The sequence below is a fragment of the Anomaloglossus baeobatrachus genome, chromosome 7, assembly GCF_048569485.1.
Source record: "Anomaloglossus baeobatrachus isolate aAnoBae1 chromosome 7, aAnoBae1.hap1, whole genome shotgun sequence".
NCBI lineage: Eukaryota > Metazoa > Chordata > Amphibia > Anura > Aromobatidae > Anomaloglossus > Anomaloglossus baeobatrachus.
The window spans coordinates 203368805-203391373 of record NC_134359.1 but is presented as its reverse complement, the minus strand read 5'-3'; the positions used below and the strand labels follow the sequence as shown (position 1 = coordinate 203391373).

Below are 22569 nucleotides of genomic sequence, written 5' to 3'. Positions count from 1 at the left end.
AGGAAGGCGAGAGGAGGCGCCGGATCAAGACCAGAGATGCCCATTGGACCAGAACACACTGTATGAGTATAATAAAAGGTCTTTTTTAGGTCTTGCATAGGGGATTGAGGACTTGCATACAGCATACTAGATTACTGTATATAAGGGCTTAAAGGTTCTGGCTGTACTTTATAATCATGAAAATCTGGTGACAGCTTCCCTTTAAGTGCACTTTCCCACTTGGTTGTTTTCCATGTATCTCCTCTCTCCTCTGACTCTATAAAGCCAGAGCTGTTGATGAAGTAAGACAAGAGGGTGGCAAAAGGAAAGAAGGGAATTTTGTTACTTACCGTAAATTCCTTTTCTTCTAGCTCTTATTGGGAGACCCAGACGATTGGGGTATAGCTACTGCCCTCCGGAGGCCACACAAAGCACTACACTAAAAAGTGCAAGGCCCCTCCCCTTCTGGCTATACCCCCCCGTGGTATCACGGGTACTCCAGTTTTAGTGCCAAAGCAAGAAGGAGGAAGCCAATAACTGGTTTAAACAAATTAACTCCGAGAAACATCGGAGAACTGAAAAAACCGTTCAACATGAACAACATGTGTACCCGCAAACAACAAAAAAAAAAAAAAAAATCCCGAAGGACAACAGGGCGGGTGCTGGGTCTCCCAATAAGAGCTAGAAGAAAAGGAATTTACGGTAAGTAACAAAATTCCCTTCTTCTTCAGCGCTCTATTGGGAGACCCAGACGATTGGGACGTCCAAAAGCTGTCCCTGGGTGGGTAAAGAAATACCTCATGTTAGAGCTGCAAAAAACAGCCCTCCCCTACGGGGATGTCACTGCCGCCTGCAGGACTCTTCTACCTAAGCTGGCATCCGCCGAAGCATAGGTATGCACCTGATAATGCTTGGTGAAAGTGTGCAGACTGGACCAGGTTGCTGCCTGGCACACCTGTTGAGCCGAAGCCTGGTGACGTAATGCCCAGGACGCACCCACGGCTCTGGTTGAGTGGGCTTTTAGCCCTGAAGGAACCGGAAGCCCCGCCGAGCGGTAGGCCTCTAGAATTGGTTCTTTGATCCATCGAGCCAGGGTGGCTTTAGAAGCCTGCAATCCCTTGCGCGGACCAGCGACAAGGACAAAAAGTGCATCGGAACGGCGTATGGGCGCCGTTCGGGAGATGTAGATTCTGAGTGCTCTCACCAGATCTAGCAAACGTAAGTCCTTTTCATACCGGTGAACCGGATGAGGGTAAAAGGAAGGCAAGGATATATCCTGATTAAGATGAAACGAGGATACGACCTTAGGGAGAAACTCCGGAATGGGGCGCAGCACTACCTTGTCCTGGTGGAACACCAGGAAAGGAGCCTTGGATGACAAAGCTGCCAGCTCAGACACTCGCCGAAGCGATGTGATCGCGACAAGAAACGCCACTTTCTGTGACAGTCGAGAAAAGGAAACGTCCTTTAGAGGCTCGAAGGGCGGCTTTTGCAGAGCAACAAGTACTCTGTTCAGATCCCATGGATCTAACGGCCGCTTGTACGGGGGCACAATATGACAGACCCCCTGTAGGAACGTGCGCACCTTAGGAAGACGTGCTAGACGCTTCTGAAAAAACAGACAGTGCCGAGACTTGCCCTTTAAGGGAACTTAGCGACAAGCCCTTTTCCAACCCCGATTGCAGGAAGGAAAGAAAGGTGGGCAATGCAAATGGCCAAGGGGATACTCTCTGTGCAGAGCACCAAGATAAGAAAATCTTCCACGTCCTGTGGTAGATCTTAGCAGACGTTGACTTCCTAGCCTGTCTCATTGTGGCTACGACTCCTTGAGATAATCCTGCAGACGCTAGGATCCAGGACTCAATGGCCACACAGTCAGGTTCAGGGCCGCAGAATTCTGATGGAAAAACGGCCCTTGGGACAGTAAGTCTGGTCGGTCTGGCAGTGACCACGGTCGACCGACCGTGAGATGCCACAGATCCGGATACCACGATCTCCTCGGCCAGTCTGGGGCGACGAGTATGACGCGGCTGCAATCGGATCTGATCTTGCGTAACACTCTGGGCAAGAGTGCCAGAGGCGGGAAGACGTATGGGAGCCGGAACTGCGACCAATCTTGAACTAATGCGTCTGCCGCCAGAGCTCTTTGATCGCGCGACCTCGCCATGAATGCCGGGACCTTGTTGTTGTGCCGGGACGCCATTAGTGACTGTGTCGGAGACAGATTCGACTTTGGAAAGTTGATGATCCATCCAAACGTCTGTAGAGTCTCCAGTGTAGCATGTAGACTGAGTTGGCATGCCTCTTGAGAGGGTGCCTTGACAAGTAGATCGTCTAGGTAAGGGATCACCGAGTGTCCCTGAGAGTGCAAGACTGCTACCACTGCCGCCATGACCTTGGTGAAAACCCGTGGGGCTGTCGCCAGACCGAATGGCAGAGCTACGAACTGAAGATGTTCGTTTCCTATCACAAAACGTAGAAAACGTTGATGTTCTGTAGCAATTGGCACGTGGAGATAAGCATCTTTGATGTCTATTGAGGCAAGGAAGTCTCCTTGAGACATTGAGGCCACGACAGAGCGGAGGGTTTCCATCCGGAACCGCCTGGCGTGCACATGTTTGTTGAGCAGCTTTAGATCCAGAACAGGACGGAACGAGCCGTCCTTTTTTGGAACCACAAAGAGATTGGAGTAAAACCCTCGCCCTTGTTCCTGAAGCGGTACAGGAACCACTACTCCTTCCGCTCTTAGGGAGTCCACCGCCTGCAGCAGGGCATCTGCTCGGTCTGGATGTGGGGAGGTTCTGAAGAACCGAGCTGGAGGACGAGAACTGAACTCGATTCTGTACCCGCGCGACAAAATGTCTGTCACCCACCGGTCTTTGACCTGTGACATCCAAATGACGGAAAAGCGGGAGAGCCTGCCCCCGACCGGAGATGCGGAGGGGGGGAGCTGGAAGTCATGAGGTGGCCGCTTTGGAAGCGGTTCCTCCATTTGCTTTCTTGGGGCGCGCGTGAGCCCGCCAGGAATCTGAGCTTCTTTGCGTCCTCTGAGTCCCTTTGGACGAGGAGAATTGTGTCTTGCCCGAACCTCGAAAGGACTGAAACCTCTGCAGCCACTTTTTCTGCTGAGGTTTGCTTGTTCTGGGCTGGGGTAAAGAAGAGTCTTTACCCTTGGACTGTTTAATGATGTCAGCCAATGGTTCGCCAAACAGTCTATCTCTAGATAAAGGCAGGCTGGTTAAACATTTTTTGGAACCAGCATCTGCTTTCCAGTCCTTTAACCACAAGGCTCTGCGCAAAACTACCGAATTGGCGGACGCCATTGAGGTGCGGCTGGTAGATTCTAGGACCGCATTGATAGCGTAAGACGCGAACGCGGACATCTGCGAGGTAAGGGACGCCACTTGCGGCACCGCTGGATGTAAGATAGCATCCACTTTTGCTAAACCAGCTGAAATAGCTTGGAGTGCCCATACGGCTGCGAATGCTGGAGCAAACGACGCGCCGATAGCTTCATAGACAGATTTTAACCAAAGGTCCATCTGTCTGTCATTGGCATCCTTAAGTGAAGCGCCATCCTCCACTGCAACTATGGATCTAGCTGCAAGTTTGGAAATCGGGGGGTCAACTTTTGGACACTGGGTCCAGCGCTTGACCACATCAGGGGGAAAAGGAAAACGTGTATCCTTAGAACGTTTAGAGAAACGCCTTTCTGGATGAGCGTCGTGTTTCTGGATTGACTCTCTGAAGTCAGAGTGATCCAAGAAAGCACTTAATTTACGCTTGGGATAGAGGAAACGAAACTTCTCCTGCTCTGCAGCTGCCTCCTCTGCTGAAGGGGCTGGGGGAGAAATATCTAACAGTCTATTGATGGCTGAGATAAGATCGTTTACCATGGCGTCCCCATCCGGGGTATCCAGATTGAGAGGGGTTCCAGGATAAGACTCCTGATCACTCTCATCAGACGCATCACAGGGAGACTGATTGCGCTGAGACCCTGAGCAGTGTGATGACGTTGAGGGTCTTTCCCAGCGAGCTCGCTTAGGGTGGCTGGGGCTATCATCTGAGTCATAATACTCAGCCTGTGAAGCCGGGGACCCCCTTGCAGTCTGGATTAAATCCAACTGAGGGGGATTAGAGGACAGAGACCTCGCCGTGTCCATAGACTGAGCCCCAGGCATGGATTGCAAAGTTTCAAGGATTTTTGCCATAGTCACAGACATATTATCCGCAAAAACTGCAAAGTCTGTCCCTGACACCGGGGCAGGACTTACAGGCGTCTCAGCCTGGGTCACTATCTCTCCTGACTCCGGCTGGCGAAGCAGCACCGGATCTGAGCATTGCACACAATGGGGGTCCTTGGAGCCTGCTGGTAGAGCAGCCCCACATGCAGCACACGCAGTGTACACAGCCCTAGCCTTGGCAGCCTTGCGTTTTGCGGACGACATGTTGCTGCCTCCTCAGAGTGATCTGGGTATACAGCCAGGAAGCGACCTCACAGTGCAAGCAATAAGGAAATATATATATGTCCAGTGACACAGTACACTAATACACACTGAGGCACTAGAGGGGCCAGCTGAAAAGCCGCTTACCGCCCGCTTAAGAGCGGGTGTGTGATCTCCAAAGCCCCCTAGTCCAGGTCTCCCAGAGCCTTGCGTCCTTCCTCCAGCCAGACATGCATGTAATGGCTGCCGGCGTCCTGAGAGAGGAGGGGGGGCGGGCCCTGGGCGTTCCTGGCTAAGAGCGGGAAGCCTGCTTCCCTCTGTGCCTAGTGAGAGGGCTGGAGCATGTAAATCAGGCTCCAGCCCTCGTCGCTGCCGTGAAACAGCGTCTCTCCCCTACCCTGATTGACAGGGTGGGGGCGGGAACGAATCGGAGCTGCCGGCGTCCTAGGCCGCAAAAGCCGGGGACTAGATTTATAAACGCCACCGCCGTAAAAGCGCGGTCGGCGTGTCCCCGGCGAACTAAAAGTCACAGCAGCGCCGCCGGTCCAGCGGGGGTCGGCGCTGCGTTCCCACACACAGAAAAAAGTCCCCCAGTTAAACTGTAGGAACACTAGCTCTAGCGTTACGGTCCCCGGCGCACTACAACACCCAGCCAGCCCGGAGTGTGTCTGTGCCTGCCGGGGACACAGAGTACCTGTATGATGCAGGGCCATGTCCCTGATGGTACTCCTGCTCGGCATCCACCAGGTTCTATGGGTCTGTGGATGGAGCCCGGCGTCAGAGCTTTGAGGCCGGCAGGATCCCACTTCCACAGAGCCCTACAAGGGGATGTGGAAGGAAAACAGCATGTGGGGCTCCAGCCCCTGTACCAGCAATAGGTACCTCAACCTTACAACACCATCCACGGGTGAGAAGGGAGCATGCTGGGGGCCCTATATGGGCCCTCTTTTCTTCCATCCGAAATAGTCAGCAGCTACTGCTGACTAAAATCTGTGGAGCTATGCGTGGATGTCTGACCTCCTTCGCACAAAGCTTGAAAACTGGAGTACCCGTGATACCACGGGGGGGTATAGCCAGAAGGGGAGGGGCCTTGCACTTTTTAGTGTAGTGCTTTGTGTGGCCTCCGGAGGGCAGTAGCTATACCCCAATCGTCTGGGTCTCCCAATAGAGCGCTGAAGAAAATTGCAGATGGAAAGGTGCACATAAATGTTTGGCCCCGCCATGATGCATGAGCGCCTGTACTTGGTGTGAACAGTCATTCTGTGCTGACAGAGACCCTTTAAAGATGCAGAATCAAATTCATTATTTCATTCTAAAAGACTATCCTAACAGGCTCTCCAGTACACAGCTTGTACGGAGTTACAGAAGCAGCACGGCCGCTCTCCGCTGCTCCCATAGCGTCACCCGCAGTACTCACAGCATCACCCGCAGTGCTCACAGCGTCACCCGCAGTACTCACAGCCTCGAGAGGAATAACGGAACTATGCCTCTAACCTCGCCCATGTAAGATCTCTAATAATAATATGGTCTATCTTGTATCAATATAGGAATTCTATTTTCACCTGTATCCATGCTTTCCTTTGAATCTTGCCAGGAGCCGTACGATTCCTCCTCCCGGGAAGAACAGAAAATCCATCATCTTCAAAACAAATATTATTTGTATAAATATATAAATATAAGGAAGGGCAGTTTAATATAAAAATGTTGGCTCATTTGCCATCTACAGCCCCTATACTTTGTGGACAGCTATGTACTTGGACACATAGATGCTGTAGAGCAGTGTTTCCCAAACTCCAATCCTCATGGCCCCCAACAATTCATGTTTTCAGGATTTCCTTACTATTGAACAGGTGATGGAATCATTATCAAGGCATTGCCTGTGCTATATTAAGGAAATCCAGAAAACAGGACCTGTAGAGTTTGGGAACCACTGCTGTAGAGGATAAGAAGCCCTCATCAGGGCAAAGCAAGGGATCCGATTTGGCTAGGTGAGACGCCTATGTGAGACGTCTATGACAGGGGGTGTTAGGTGGAAAGTTCCTCCTTATGAGGAACTTTCCTTATGAGAGGAGAGTCTATGATTGCATGCAATATGCTCAGTGTTAGGATTTTGCTCTGTTGCCAGCTTGAGCTTTTGTCAACTGCATAGCAGCAGCAATGGTTAACAGCAGCAATCATAGCTTAGCTTAGGTCCGCTTCCTGCGGTTACAGGCAGATGCAAGCTGTGTAACAATGTCTAATCAGTGCAGTGTATGTGTAGCGCCCCTGAGCCACTCAGGGCACTACAAGGAACTGCATTGTCTTGGGGATGCAGGACCTACCCCCTGGTACCAATGCAGATACCACCAAAGCACAACCAAAATCCTAGTTTTCCACTCCACACCGGGCATAGAGGTTAACCATATAAGGAGATGGTCACCATGGAAGGAACGCGTCCCGGGATTAGCCAGCCTGGTGGGAGGGGTCAGCATAGAGTAGAGAGAAGTGAAGCGCACAGAGAGGTGTGCGGACGCGTCGGAGCTGGGTCTGTGCAGCGGTGACCCCGGGAGCACGGGAGAGAGGTCGCCACGGCAGGTACAGACAAGTATCGCTGGGACCAGAGCATGCACGGGGTACAGGGCCCTAGATCAGGCGCCAGTTCTACACGGCTTGATAAATAACTGCCCGGTGGGGACACCTTCAAAGACTTTACCAAACCAAATAATCTGGGGGCATCAGCAGTAAACTAGGACAGAGCAACCTGGGCCACTACATTGGCACTGATACTCCAAGGGACCTGAACCAGTAATCCAAGAGCCTGAGTGAGTAGAGACTGTTCAAGACAATCTGGTGTGGTCTCTTTTATTACTCTGTCACATCTCCCAGACACGGCCCTACCTGCGGAGGGCCTAACACCATTGCTGTAATCACCACCAGCTCTGGGAGTACCCACATTCAGCAGCGGCGGTTCTACACCTTTAACCGCAACCCGGAGGTGGCGTCACGAACATTAACTCTAATCTCCATTGTAAATACTCCCCTTTTACAAAAAAAGCCCCAGGGCACGGAACCGGGCAAAAGCCACCAGAGTGACATTCCCCATTTGCAACCGCCCGGGACAGAGTACCCCCTTCCCTGGGCGCGACATATGTATCTGCTTACATGCATCTTGGAGGAAAGCTTGACAGGCAGCCGCCACATAACCAATGCTCACCTTTGACTTTTGGCGTTTTTAAGCCTGCTCTGGCTAAATCCTGTGTGCTGTACGGTTTCTTCAAATCAGCATTTGCTCCATTTATGTACAGAGAAAATCCCTGTTCCAGATGTTCCAGCTTAACTTGTGTGGGATCCTTCACTCGGAAACTATTCAGTGCCCTAAGAATAGAACCAGGTCAGTTCACTGAAACATCACAAAGACGGGCACAGAACAAAGAAAGTGGTGACCTGCTTTGCCCCAACCATTATCTGATCTATTAAAAGGAACCTTCAAGGCAATTAATGCTGCCCGAACCACGAGCAGACTAAACCAGAGACAGCGAAAACTGTATGAATGGGAGCCGAGAACACAGAGACCAGACAACGGCTTCTAGAAAGTCTAGAAATACTGTACATGGTACGTCACAGCGCTCCTGCCGGTCAGTATTACCCCTCCGGCTTCTGTCCGACCCTTACGGCACAGACGGCCTTTGTGTCTTCAGAACTGTATGTACAGGGACAAGTGCTGCATGATTAATATAAAGTGATGAAGAAGGAGGCAGCCGAGAGGTACCAGTTCTGAGTGATTAAAGACTAGTCTTCATGTGCTATATTACATGTCTTATTGCAAAGTCTTCATGTGTTACATCACATATGTCACAGCTGGCCTACACATGTTACATTGCATGCATTGCCAGGGACTCTAGCACACATTTTCTGAGAATTTCACAATATGAATTGAAAACGTCATAATCAGAATTCACTAAACTGCCGCCTGAGCTCTGTCACTTTAGTTCCCCGAGCACATTAGATACTAATGGGCCAAAAGAATGTGAATGACCCATACACATCAGAGTATAATGATCAAAATTGGATTCTTTCTCAGCCACTGGTGCCGCCAGAGCTGATCATCTGTCAAAAAAATCCAACACGCCCAATGGATACTTAGAAGAATTATGAATGATTGCACGAGTCTGCAAAAGTAAAATTGTTTGAAAAACAAAAGATTATTTTTATATACTTTCAAAAATATTAAAAAAAATCCATTACATTCAGTTTTCACACAAACACGGACTCCATAGGCTTATTTTTGCAATATACTTTGACTACTTTGGTGGATGATTATGGTGTTATTAGATTGGTTAGAAATTAATGGACACTTCAAGGATTCTGCTGAAGACTTTCACGCTAGTCCCACAGATACCGCATGCATTTTGATGTAGTTTTGCTGCGTTTTTTGTCAGAGGATGCAAATTTGGTGCAGAAATGTCTGCACCCAAATACTCAATGTGCACACATTGCCTAATCTGGTAATCCGACATTAAGGTCAATGACTTCCCCTGAGGTGGTCACTGAGTTCAATGCGTTTGGCAGAGGTGAGTTCACCTGTGGTCACAGCTGGGATTCTGTGGGAACGGCCACCTGTAACATCAGGTGAACTCCTTGAACTCAATGCCAAATTACCAGATTAGGCAATGCGTGCTCATTGAGCATTTGGGTGCAGACATTTCTGCACCAAATCTGTATCTCCTGGCAAAAAGAAACACACAGATACCGCAATCATTTGATACAGTTTTGGTGCCTTTTTTTGGCAGGGGATGCAGATTTGGTGCAGAAATGTATGCACCCAAATTCTCAATGTACCCACATTGCCTAATCTGGTAATCTGACATGGAGGTCAATGACTTCACCTGAGGTGAGGTCACTCAGTTCAGTGAGTTCAGCAGCAGTCAGTTTACCTGAGGTCACAGCTGGGGTACCGTGGGAACCTCCAGCAGCGATCTGATGTGAACTCAGTGACATCACCACTCAGAGCTGCGGCTCTGTCAGTGTGCCTCGGAAATCACAGTGATCGGTCAGGTTTTCCAATGTCACCGCACACTGCGACCTCAGGATATAGCAGAGCCGAGATTGTCATGGGACATTGCGTGGATTACGTCGGACGTGCAGGGGTGTATTGGGGGTTAATAAATTGGATAAAGTGGGTGTTTTTTTGTTATTTTTTTAAGGATATTTCTCTGTTTATTTCTTTTGAATTACAGGTTTAGTGATGGGGGGGGGTCTCAGACCCTTACCCATTACTAAACTCAGGCTTGATTACAGCTGTGATTTTTTGACAAATCACAGCTGCCATTAACCCCTTATACAACCCCGATTGCCACGACACCAGGGCAATCTGGATGAGCCAGGTAAGGCACTGGAATTGTTGCATCTAATGGATGCAACAATTCCAATACGGCTGCGGGCTGCTATTTTTAGGCTGGGGGGGCCGAATAACCATGGGGCCTCCACAGCCTGAGAAAACCAGCCCCCAACTGTCCGCTTTGTCTTGGCTGAATATCAAAATTGGGAGGGACTGCATGTCGTTTTTTGTTTGATTTTTGATTATTATTATTTATTTAAAGAATTTTAAAAAAGCGGCATGGCATCTCTCATATTTTGATACACAGCCAGGATAATGCACACAGCTTGAGGCTGCAGCCTTTAGCTGTCTGCTTTATCTGCGCTGGGAATCATAATATGGGGGACCTTATGCTATTTTTCCAGTTATTTATTTATTTTTACACTCTACTACCAATCACAGACGCCAGCAGTCTGACTACAACCAATCACAGACAATGGCACGCCAGGAGTCTGACTACAACCAATCACAGACGCTTCCACAGAGGGTGGGGCGGGGGAAGCAGTGAATATGCATAACAGCTAATTAGTGGACCCAGAAGCAGTGTGATAGCTGTGCGGAACACTCGGTAAGCATAACTGTCCTGCGCTAATCCCCATTTTCTTCCTTGATAAGAGATGGGCGAACTTGCAGATGTCTGGGGAAAAAAAAAAGTCTGGATCGGGATCAGACTTCAACCCGAACATGAGCCCAGACGCCGAACCCAGTTTACGTCTATGGAGACCTAAACTTGTCTGCTGTTAAATGGTGCTAGTAAGGGCTAGGGAGCGCAAAAGGAAGAAAGTGACAGGTACTCTTTATAGGCAGCCAGTCATCATGAAATACAGGTCCCCGGCCCCCTCCAACCTGTTTTTCAGGAGAATAACAGATTCCAAACTTGCTAATAGCAGATGTGGCATCAATGCAAAAAAATCTGGTCTCGCAGATCAGCATGGCGTCATCGTCTGGTGTATGTGTAGATGATGCCGGTGTTTGGGGGTCTATTAGGAAATACTGGTCCCCTTTCCCAAATATTTAGTCTTTACTGTTCTCACCTGTTTTTTTGTTGAAGATAAATTAAATATTCATCGTGTTTCTCATCAAAATCGATCTGATTAGCCACTTCATTCTGCAGATAAAGAACATAAGTAGGTGAAAACCAAGACATCGGGGCAGCGCAGGGAGTCTCCAGCGCTCCATGAGTTTACACAGCCGACACTTGAGCCGCTCATTTTCCTCCGAGTGCTCGGTCTCCTTCCTCAACACAACACTTAATATAAGGGTTAAGGCACATCTGCGTATAAAATCTGCGAGTGCAATGCAATAAAGAAAAAAATATCACAATATACTATGTTAAACAATAGAGCAGAGCATATTTGCTAGTTTTCCCTCTGCAAAATTTGGCGTGTAAATCGCAGCATGCTGCAAATGCCGGCGTCCCTTGCCAATACAAGTCAATGGGTGCGAGAAACACACGTGGAACACTGACGTGCATTTTTAACTTGGAGTTTTACATATTGTCCAAAGATAGATAGATAGATAGATAGATAGATGTAAAACCCATATATCATGTCCCATCCCTCTGCATTTTCTAATCTTGCACCCTTCAGTGCTTATCATGTGGCACTATAGGGTCTTTAGCCTTGATTTAGCCACAAATTCAATAATAGAAAAAAAAAAAAAAAAAAAAAAAAAAAAAAAAGGGAGGTTCCCCTTAATTTTGGTAGCCAGCTGCAGGTCTACCTTAACTGGTAATACAAAAACAGGGCAGCCCACACTGTTGCTTTACAATGAATAATATATATACAGTATATATAGTATTTAAAAAAAATAAATAAAAAATGTGGGTTCCTTCGCAAATTGGATCACCAGACAAGGTAAAGAGAACAGCTGGGGTCTGGTATGCTTAGGCTAGCCCATAGTTATTGGGTCATCCCTAGCCTAAAAATAGCAGGCCACAGCTGCCCCAGAAGTGGCACATCCATTCTATACACCAATTCTAATGCTTCGCCCCTGTTCATCCTTTAGAGGTAGGTAACATTTTTAAGGCTACGTGCACATTTCAGTTTTTCAGAAAAGACAAAAGGATTTAAAGATTTGTTGCATAATGGAAACATAACTGGAGGCAGGTGCGGAAAAGATGCTGCAAAGGAAGAATGTTTGAAGAATTATCCAAAGAAGAAGAAAAAGTGGCTCCACTCCAAGGTCTCTAAAAAAGGATTTATTTATACATAAAGGTGTGCATAGAAAGGCAGTGGCAGAGCTGGGTGCGAGCTCCCCCAGGACTACGGCCGTTTCGCGCTAACCATGCATTTCTATGGGGCCATTTGATGGACAGTTCTCCAAGCTATTCAGAATAACCTCAGTGCCAAGATCCTTCAATAATTGTGTGTACGTGAACCTAGAAGAAAGTATACTGAAGACGGAGCGGTCACCAAATATTGATGTGATTTAGATTTCTCTTCGCATTTTCTCAATTGATAAAAATAAACTATTATCCCTTCTATGTATGATTCTTAATTTGCAGCATTTTTCCGCACCTGCCTAAGACTTCTGCACAGCTCTGTATTCCTCCGGGGCGTTGGAGCCCACTGGACGTTCCTCACCAAGGATTGCCAGCTATTTGTGGATGGAGAGTCATACTGGGGTAGCCGGTAATCACACAGTGGGACACCCCGAATCCTAGGGACATAAATTACTAAAGGTCTCTAATGCCCCTTGTCCCACAGACCTGTGCACCCATCGCCTCCTCCGCTCTGTCTATTGCTGGCCACAGGGACCAGAATGGCCACAATCACTTACCACTACGCTGCTTGGCTTACACTTGGATTGTTTTCTTTTATCATTTCCCATGGATTTACCTGCAATTATAATATTTTGGATAAATAACACAACATTTTGTATTGTATATGAGCGCAGAGACGTCCGCGGGGGCAGAGCGCAGAGACGTCCGCGGGGGCAGAGCGCAGAGACGTCCGCGGGGGCAGAGCGCAGAGACGTCCGCGGGGGCAGAGCGCAGAGACGTCCGCGGGGGCAGAGCGCAGAGACGTCCGCGGGGGCAGAGGGCAGAGACGTCCGCGGGGGCAGAGGGCAGAGACGTCCGCGGGGGCAGAGCGCAGAGACGTCCGCGGGGGCAGAGCGCAGAGACGTCCGCGGGGGCAGAGCGCAGAGACGTCCGCGGGGGCAGAGCGCAGAGACGTCCGCGGGGGCAGAGCGCAGAGACGTCCGCGGGGGCAGAGCGCAGAGACGTCCGCGGGGGCAGAGCGCAGAGACGTCCGCGGGGGCAGAGGGCAGAGACGTCCGCGGGGGCAGAGGGCAGAGACGTCCGCGGGGGCAGAGGGCAGAGACGTCCGCGGGGGCAGAGGGCAGAGACGTCCGCGGGGGCAGAGGGAAGAGACGTCCGCGGGGGCAGAGGGAAGAGACGTCCGCGGGGGCAGAGGGAAGAGACGTCCGCGGGGGCAGAGGGCAGAGACGTCCGCGGGGGCAGAGCGCAGAGACGTCCGCGGGGGCAGAGCGCAGAGACGTCCGCGGGGGCAGAGCGCAGAGACGTCCGCGGGGGCAGAGCGCAGAGACGTCCGCGGGGGCAGAGCGCAGAGACGTCCGCGGGGGCAGAGCGCAGAGACGTCCGCGGGGGCAGAGCGCAGAGACGTCCGCGGGGGCAGAGCGCAGAGACGTCCGCGGGGGCAGAGCGCAGAGACGTCCGCGGGGGCAGAGCGCAGAGACGTCCGCGGGGGCAGAGCGCAGAGACGTCCGCGGGGGCAGAGGGCAGAGACGTCCGCGGGGGCAGAGGGCAGAGACGTCCGCGGGGGCAGAGGGCAGAGACGTCCGCGGGGGCAGAGGGCAGAGACGTCCGCGGGGGCAGAGGGCAGAGACGTCCGCGGGGGCAGAGGGAAGAGACGTCCGCGGGGGCAGAGGGAAGAGACGTCCGCGGGGGCAGAGGGCAGAGACGTCCGCGGGGGCAGAGGGCAGAGACGTCCGCGGGGGCAGAGGGCAGAGACGTCCGCGGGGGCAGAGGGCAGAGAGACGTCCGCGGGGGCAGAGGGCAGAGACGTCCGTGGGAGCAGAGGGCAGAGACGTCCGCGGGGGCAGAGCGCAGAGACGTCCGCCGGGGCAGAGGGCAGAGACGTCCGCCGGGGCAGAGGGCAGAGACGTCCGCGGGGGCAGAGCGCAGAGACGTCCGCGGGGGCAGAGCGCAGAGACGTCCGCGGGGGCAGAGCGCAGAGACGTCCGCGGGGGCAGAGCGCAGAGACGTCCGCGGGGGCAGAGCGCAGACACGTCCGCGGGGGCAGAGCGCAGAGACGTCCGCGGGGGCAGAGCGCACACACATCCGCGGGGGCAGAGCGCAGACACATCCGCGGGGGCAGAGCGCAGACACATCCGCGGGGGCAGAGCGCACACACATCCGCGGGCTGATACCCGCCAGGAAGCTAATTGGCCGGTCTGCCGGCACTGAACACCAGGTCAGCACAGATATAATGCCGGCCCCAGCACTGCCATCAGGGGAGGGCAGCGTCCCTGCAGCCCGAGCCCCATCACTTCTACTCCTCCGGACCCTCTGCAGAGCTGCCCCCTACTCATCCGGACACAGGAGCGGCAGCAGCCAGGCCACGGACCCCCGGAGCTCGGCGCCCATCACTTACTGTGCATGATACAGACGGGACGAGGCGCCGCTATCGATCATGAAAACAGAATTTTCTGCGCCCAAATGTTTTCTCTGGTTACCTAGTTGCAAACAACCAATAACAGATGGCCCCTACAGCAGCCAATTACAATCATCCAGACACCAAGCCTTAACAGATCAGCCAATCACAATCCTGTTTTTTACAACAGCCTATGGAATCTTAGCTGTTCGGAGTAGTAAGTATGTCGGATCCAATCACTGAGCTGCCTGATTGTAGCCTGAGAATTATGCGCTGTTCGTGTCCGTGCTTCCGGGAGCTCACACCTGCGTCATCGGCCATGATTCTGGAGACCTACTGGTACTTGTCTGTGCAAAAGTATCTTCAACAAAATGGCTCAAGTTGCACAGCTAATAATAAAGAAAAGTGTACCGGCCTCTGGTGACTGAACTGTGAGGTTGCTATCGGTGGTATTCAGAGGTTTGGTGGTGCTGGCGGCCGGGCAGTGATATGGAGCTGCTGCAGGCGGTGCTGGATGAGGTGGCCCTGGAGGGACTGGACGGGATCACTGTGCCGGCTCTATGGCTGCGGCTTCAGGACCGGGTTCCTGCTTTCCCGCTCACACTTGATGCTGCCACTAAGCAGCTTATATGGCGATCACTGGTGCGTCATCCGGAGCTGCACTTCTACGAGCTGCCCACAGAGCGGCAACCATTAGTGATAAGCAACAGGTCAGTCCATGTCATACTGGTCACTACAGCACTAGTCACTGCAGCACTAGTCACTGCAGTCCCTGTCACAGCGGTCACTGCAGCACTGGTCACTGCAGTCCCTGTCACAGCGGTCACTACAGCACTGGTCACTGCGGTGCCTGTCACAGCGGTCACTACAGCACTGGTCACTGCGGTGCCTGTCACAGCGGTCACTGCAGCACTGGTCACTGCAGTCCCTGTCACAGCGGTCACTGCAGCACTGGTCACTGCAGTCCCTGTCACAGCGGTCACTACAGCACTAGTCACTGCAGTCCCTGTCACAGCGGTCACTGCAGCACTGGTCACTGCAGTCCCTGTCACAGCGGTCACTGCAGCACTGGTCACTGCAGTCCCTGTCACAGCGGTCACTGCAGCACTGGTCACTGCAGTCCCTGTCACAGCGGTCACTACAGCACTGGTCACTGCAGTCCCTGTCACAGCGGTCACTACAGCACTGGTCACTGCAGTGCCTGTCACAGCGGTCACTACAGCACTGGTCACTGCAGTCCCTGTCACAGCGGTCACTACAGCACTGGTCACTGCAGTCCCTGTCACAGCGGTCACTACAGCACTGGTCACTGCAGTCCCTGTCACAGCGGTCACTACAGCACTGGTCACTGCAGTCCCTATCACAGCGGTCACTAAAGCACTAGTCACTGCAGTCCCTGTCACAGCGGTCACTACAGCACTGGTCACTGCAGTCCCTGTCACAGCGGTCACTGCAGCACTGGTCACTGCAGTCCCTGTCACAGCGGTCACTGCAGCACTGGTCACTGCAGTCCCTGTCACAGCGGTCACTGCAGCACTGGTCACTGCGGTGCCTGTCACAGCGGTCACTACAGCACTGGTCACTGCGGTGCCTGTCACAGCGGTCACTACAGCACTGGTCACTGCAGTCCGTCACAGCGGTCACTACAGCACTGGTCACTGCAGTCCGTCACAGCGGTCACTACAGCACTGGTCACTGCAGTCCCTGTCACAGCGGTCACTACAGCACTGGTCACTGCAGTCCCTGTCACAGCGGTCACTGCAGCACTGGTCACTGCAGTCCCTGTCACAGCGGTCACTATAGTACTGATTACTGCAGTCCCTGTCACAGCGGTCACTACAGCACTGGTCACTGCAGTCCCTGTCACAGCGGTCACTACAGCACTGGTCACTGCAGTCCCTGTCACAGCGGTCACTATAGTACTGATTACTGCAGTCCCTGTCACAGCGGTCACTACAGCACTGGTCACTGCAGTCCCTGTCACAGCGGTCACTACAGCACTGGTCACTGCAGTCCCTGTCACAGCGGTCACTACAGCACTGGTCACTGCAGTCCCTGTCACAGCGGTCACTGCAGCACTGGTCACTGCAGTCCCTGTCACAGCGGTCACTATAGTACTGATTACTGCAGTCCCTGTCACAGCGGTCACTACAGCACTGGTCACTGCAGTCCCTGTCACAGCGGTCACTACAGCACTGGTCACTGCAGTCCCTGTCACAGCGGTCACTATAGTACTGATTACTGCAGTCCCTGTCACAGCGGTCACTACAGCACTGGTCACTGCAGTCCCTGTCACAGCGGTCACTACAGCACTGGTCACTGCAGTCCCTGTCACAGCGGTCACTACAGCACTGGTCACTGCAGTCCCTGTCACAGCGGTCACTACAGCACTGGTCACTGCAGTCCCTGTCACAGCGGTCACTACAGCACTGGTCACTGCAGTGCCTGTCACAGCGGTCACTACAGCACTGGTCACTGCAGTGCCTGTCACAGCGGTCACTACAGCACTGGTCACTGCAGTGCCTGTCACAGCGGTCACTACAGCACTGGTCACTCCAGTGCCTGTCACATCGATCACTACAGCACTGGTCACTGCAGTCCCTGTCACAGCGGTCACTACAGCACTGGTCACTGCAGTCCGTCACAGCGGTCACTACAGCACTGGTCACTGCAGTCCCTGTCACAGCGGTCACTCCTACACTGGTCACTGCAGTCCCTATCACAGCGGTCACTAAAGCACTAGTCACTGCAGTCCCTGTCACAGCGGTCACTACAGCACTGGTCACTGCAGTCCCTGTCACAGCGGTCACTGCAGCACTGGTCACTGCAGTCCCTGTCACAGCGGTCACTGCAGCACTGGTCACTGCAGTCCCTGTCACAGCGGTCACTGCAGCACTGGTCACTGCAGTCCCTGTCACAGCGGTCACTACAGCACTGGTCACTGCAGTCCCTGTCACAGCGGTCACTACAGCACTGGTCACTGCAGTCCGTCACAGCGGTCACTACAGCACTGGTCACTGCAGTCCGTCACAGCGGTCACTACAGCACTGGTCACTGCAGTCCCTGTCACAGCGGTCACTACAGCACTGGTCACTGCAGTCCCTGTCACAGCGGTCACTGCAGCACTGGTCACTGCAGTCCCTGTCACAGCGGTCACTATAGTACTGATTACTGCAGTCCCTGTCACAGCGGTCACTACAGCACTGGTCACTGCAGTCCCTGTCACAGCGGTCACTACAGCACTGGTCACTGCAGTCCCTGTCACAGCGGTCACTATAGTACTGATTACTGCAGTCCCTGTCACAGCGGTCACTACAGCACTGGTCACTGCAGTCCCTGTCACAGCGGTCACTACAGCACTGGTCACTGCAGTCCCTGTCACAGCGGTCACTATAGTACTGATTACTGCAGTCCCTGTCACAGCGGTCACTACAGCACTGGTCACTGCAGTCCCTGTCACAGCGGTCACTACAGCACTGGTCACTGCAGTCCCTGTCACAGCGGTCACTACAGCACTGGTCACTGCAGTCCCTGTCACAGCGGTCACTACAGCACTGGTCACTGCAGTCCCTGTCACAGCGGTCACTACAGCACTGGTCACTGCAGTCCCTGTCACAGCGGTCACTACAGCACTGGTCACTGCAGTGCCTGTCACAGCGGTCACTACAGCACTGGTCACTGCAGTGCCTGTCACAGCGGTCACTACAGCACTGGTCACTGCAGTGCCTGTCACAGCGGTCACTACAGCACTGGTCACTCCAGTGCCTGTCACATCGATCACTACAGCACTGGTCACTGCAGTCCCTGTCACAGCGGTCACTACAGCACTGGTCACTGCAGTCCGTCACAGCGGTCACTACAGCACTGGTCACTGCAGTCCCTGTCACAGCGGTCACTACAGCACTGGTCACTGCAGTCCCTGTCACAGCGGTCACTGCAGCACTGGTCACTGCAGTCCCTGTCACAGCGGTCACTGCAGCACTGGTCACTGCAGCACTGGTTACTGCAGTCCCTGTCGCAGCGGTCACTGCAGCACTGGTCACTGCAGTCCCTGTCGCAGCGGTCACTGCAGCACTGGTCACTGCAGTCTCTGTCACAGCGGTCACTACAACATTGGTCACTACAACACTGGTCACTGCAGCACTGGTCAGTGCAGTCCCTGTCACAGTAATCACTGCAGTACTGGTCACTGCAGTCTCTGTCACAGCGGTCACTGCAGCACTGGTCACTGCAGTCTCTGTCACAGTGCTCACTGCAGCACTGGTCACTGCTGTCCCTGTCACAATGGTCACTGCAGCACTGGTCACTGCTGTCCCTGTCACAATGGTCACTGCAGCACTGGTCACTGCCGTCCCTGTCACAACGGTCACTGCTGTCCCTGTCACAGCAGTCACTACAGCACTGGTTACATAGAAGACAATACAAGGCAAAAATAGAGGAGCTAACGTGCAAGGTAGTCAGTAGATGCAACATAACTCTCTCCCATCCACCATATAGTAAGTCAAGAAAATGGCACAATATATAGAGTAGAGGAATAGTTATAACCCTATTTTATTTAACAAAACTGCAGTACATATACTGTGTAGGTGACCCTATAGTATAGATTGGCTACACCATGTGATCATGAGACCCATGCCATGTACTCAGAAGAGAGCCTAAAAGTAACACCATACACATAGAATGCCAGATATGGATCAGGCAAGTAGGTCTCAAGTAAAGAATGCTCAAATAAAGCTCAAAGTAACTCACCCATTTTATTCCTGATCAAGGGGGGAGGAAGCGAGCACAACAACCATGGGTCCCGACGTGCGCGTTTCGTGTAGGGCTTCCTCCAAAATAATAAACTTTTGCAATAATTGAAAATATTTGTGATTATGCTGATTTTTTTTGACCTGATGCTCAGTAGTCTCTATAGGATATATTCTCTCCACATACTCACAGTAACTATGAAAAAAGGCTTCCGCTGATTGGCCATAAGCCCCACCAATCAGACAAAATAATCAGTTACAATGATATTGCAGGAATGGCAGTTAATTTTCTCAAAGGAGCCAGGAGCCACATGAGAAACTGTTCCTGTTGTGGAGCTGAACTGAATTCTGCGCCATATTAATCCCTTTCCCACATCCTCTGGGCTTATTACCTCAGTAACCACAATGTGCAGCAGCATTGTCCCCTCAGTGGCCTTCCGGCCTCACCATCTTATATCTTCATGATCTGGTTCTCCTCACAGATATGACTCGGTGCTGCAGTCAGTGATAACCAGCCACAATCTCCCGTCAGGTCACCACAAAAGGGGGCGACCAGCCTGGCAGGGCAGGAGCGTATAACATCCTGTGTCTGCGGGTCAGGTGTGCACAGCTCAGGTGCACCCCGCAGGCGGCAATGCTTCCGATACCGCACCACCACTGAGGCTACTATCATAGCAGCACTGTTTTACCTCAGCCCTCCCCTCCTCAGTGCCGGCCCGCCCCCCCGCAGTTGTGGTCCGATCGGACCTCAGTTGCAATGACACTCGGCTCCTGCTGTGCTGGCAGCGTGAGCCAAGTGTCATGCGAGGATCGCATTAGTCCCCGTGTGGCCACGGCCTAAAGCCATGAGTCTTGAGCCATGAGTTGAGTCTTTGGTGAGTTTTTAACTTTAGTATTTGTAGCCAAAAGCAGGAGCAGATAAATCAGAAGAAAAGTATAATAGAAACACGGGCACCACTTCTGTATTTATCACCCACTCCTGGTTTCACCTACAAATACTGAGGTAAAAAACTCACCAAATACTGATCATGTGCACGTGGCCTTAAGGCTACTTTACATGCTGCGACATCGCTAGCGATCTCATTAGCGATGTGAAATTCTAGATCACAAGTGCGATCTTTTGCACCTGGGTCATTTTACGGATGTGTGATCTCGACAGATCGCACTTGCGATCTAGAATTTCACATCGCTAATGAGATCGCTAGCGATGTCGCAGCATGTAAAGTAGCCTTTAGGGACACTTCAGTTCTGGCCCTCTTTTCTCTTGACACTCCTTGCCTTGGGTTGTCGGGCTCCAGTAGGACATGGTTACGTGCCCATATCTCTCTGGCCCATTGTTCTCGTCCACAATGTAGCAGGAGTAGATCCTATTTGACCTGGGAAGGAGAATGTTCCTTCTAAGGCTGCTTTCACACCTCCGGTTTCTGCAATGCGGCACAATCCGGCACTTTGCAGGAAAATCGCAACCGTTTTTTTTGCTGCCGGTTGCGTTTTTTCTGCATAGACTTTAATTAGTGCCGCATGGGCTCGCGTTCGGTCCGTTTTTTGCCGCATGCGGCAGATTTAGCCGATGCGGCGGCCGGATGGAACGTTGCCTGGCACGTTTTTTCGTGCGGCAAAAAAAACCGCATTGCGCCGCATTCGACCGATGCGGCGCATTTTTCAATGCATGCCTATGGCGGCTGGATGCGGCGCGATGCGGCAAAAACCGCATCCGGCCGCCGCATGCGGTTTTTGCCACTGCACATGCTCAGTAGCATGCCGCAAGCGGCAAAAAACGGACGGGCCGCATGGGAAAAACTTATGCAAAGGATGTGGTGTTTTCACCGCATCCGTTCCATAGCTTGCACAGCCGGATTGAGACGCACAGCTCAAGCCGAATGTGTGAAAGCAGCCTAAGAGGTTTCTCATTTTTTCCACCTCACACAGAAATTTCCAGAGTCTTCAGTTTGTGCTGGAGAGAAGGACTTAAGACCTTCCAGACGGCGTTTCTACACATGCTCTTATCGCGGCGTGACATACCTGGTAGTATCCACTTCTGCACTGTGTCTATATCTGCAGTCTGATGGACATGCTAAGACCACCATCGGCAGCGGCTGTCACACATTGCCGGCCAGCGATGAATGCACATTTATAGGGCAGACCACCTAATAGCAGCCTTAGACAAGGGGAATCCTGGTGTCCGGTCCCCTTTAACATGTGCATTGTGAAGCAGCAGCCGGACTGGTATCTGTTGGTAGCTGCTCCACTTTTCCTTTGCACCATAATGATAAATATGGTCATACTGGTAGTCACCGGCCAGAAGTCTTTTCCCGATATCCAGACATGGTGTGATCTCCACAGTTGGTGTGAACAGTGCCGTTACAAGGAAGGCATTTGTTTTCTTTATATTCTCCTGTTTGTTTTTCCAGATATGAGGAAGATGAATTTGACCTCGGTACGGTTAAAGTTCTGGTAGGATTGCCTGAAGACCTCTATCCATATCACCCTGTGACGGAGAATAAAAGTGGCATCCAGGGCTCCTGCCAATATTTTCAGGAGCGGATTTTAGTTACCGAGCTTCTGAAAACCGAGTCTGTCACGTGTGAAGCTGCCACTGACAGGTGAGTATCTCACTACTTTCTAACAGAAGCCGCACCTTAGATCTCCTCCTTATTACGTATGACTGTATATGATTTAAAGGGATTGTCCCTTTCCACCAGTTTTGGGTTTTTTTTGCCCACAGACTCTGTGATGTGTAAAATAATAAACTGAGCTTTACTACCCCTCCTGGATCCAGCGCTGCTGCCCCGGCCTTACTGATGAGCTTCAGTGGAGACATCACATCCACAATGCTGCAGTGTGTGCCGTCTACATCAACTGAGCTCAGCAATTGGCTGTCAACATCATGTCACCGCTGTAGGTAATCAGCAAAGACTGGGGCAGCTGAAGAGAGGCGGTGCTGGACTGAGCTTTACCAACCCTTCCTGAATATGGCGCTGCCCCAGTCTCTGCTGACTAGCTGCAGCTGTTACTTCACATCAGCTTTAAACACAGAACACGACGACTCTGGCAACGTAGGTGGCTTGAGCCACTGAAATCAGTGATTGGCTGCAGCGGTGGTGTCATGTCGACAATCAGTAAATACCTGAACAGCGGGAAGGTAACTAAAGCTCAGTCCAGCATTGCCTCTGCTGCTGTCCCAGAAAAATTGACAAGGAGCGCAATAAGAAGCACACGCAAGTTATGATATATTAAAACAACTCACCTTATGAAGTTGTGCGCCCCCGCACAACCCCAGGTAAAAGCCGAACTTTCTTCGGCGCTCCATTGGGAGACCCAGACGATTGGGTGTATAGCACTGCCTCCGGAGGCCACACAAAGCAATTACACTAAAAAGTGTAAGGCCCCTCCCCTTCTGGCTATACACCCCCAGTGGGATC

General features: G+C 52.0%; 2 protein-coding genes across 4 annotated transcripts in view; one reads left to right on the top strand and one right to left on the bottom strand.

Moving 5' to 3' along the window:
* Positions 1-14510, bottom strand: part of KATNIP (katanin interacting protein) — a 379833-nt gene extending 365323 nt beyond the window's left edge. For both annotated transcript variants that reach the window (XM_075317875.1, XM_075317876.1), the window contains exons 1-5: positions 14400-14510; positions 12562-12620; positions 10815-10888; positions 7618-7778; positions 5987-6063 (exon numbers count right to left, since the gene is read on the bottom strand). In XM_075317875.1, the coding sequence (XP_075173990.1) occupies positions 5987-6063; positions 7618-7778; positions 10815-10888; positions 12562-12620; positions 14400-14406 (378 nt within the window). In that variant the 5' untranslated portion in view covers positions 14407-14510. The remainder of the gene's footprint in view (positions 1-5986; positions 6064-7617; positions 7779-10814; positions 10889-12561; positions 12621-14399) is intronic.
* Positions 14511-14781: 271 nt separating this feature from the next.
* GTF3C1 (general transcription factor IIIC subunit 1) overlaps positions 14782-22569 on the top strand; it is a 213968-nt gene continuing 206180 nt past the window's right edge. For both annotated transcript variants that reach the window (XM_075317874.1, XM_075317872.1), the window contains exons 1-2: positions 14782-15109; positions 21559-21750. In XM_075317874.1, coding sequence (XP_075173989.1) covers positions 14889-15109; positions 21559-21750 — 413 coding nt within the window. In that variant the 5' untranslated portion in view covers positions 14782-14888. The remainder of the gene's footprint in view (positions 15110-21558; positions 21751-22569) is intronic.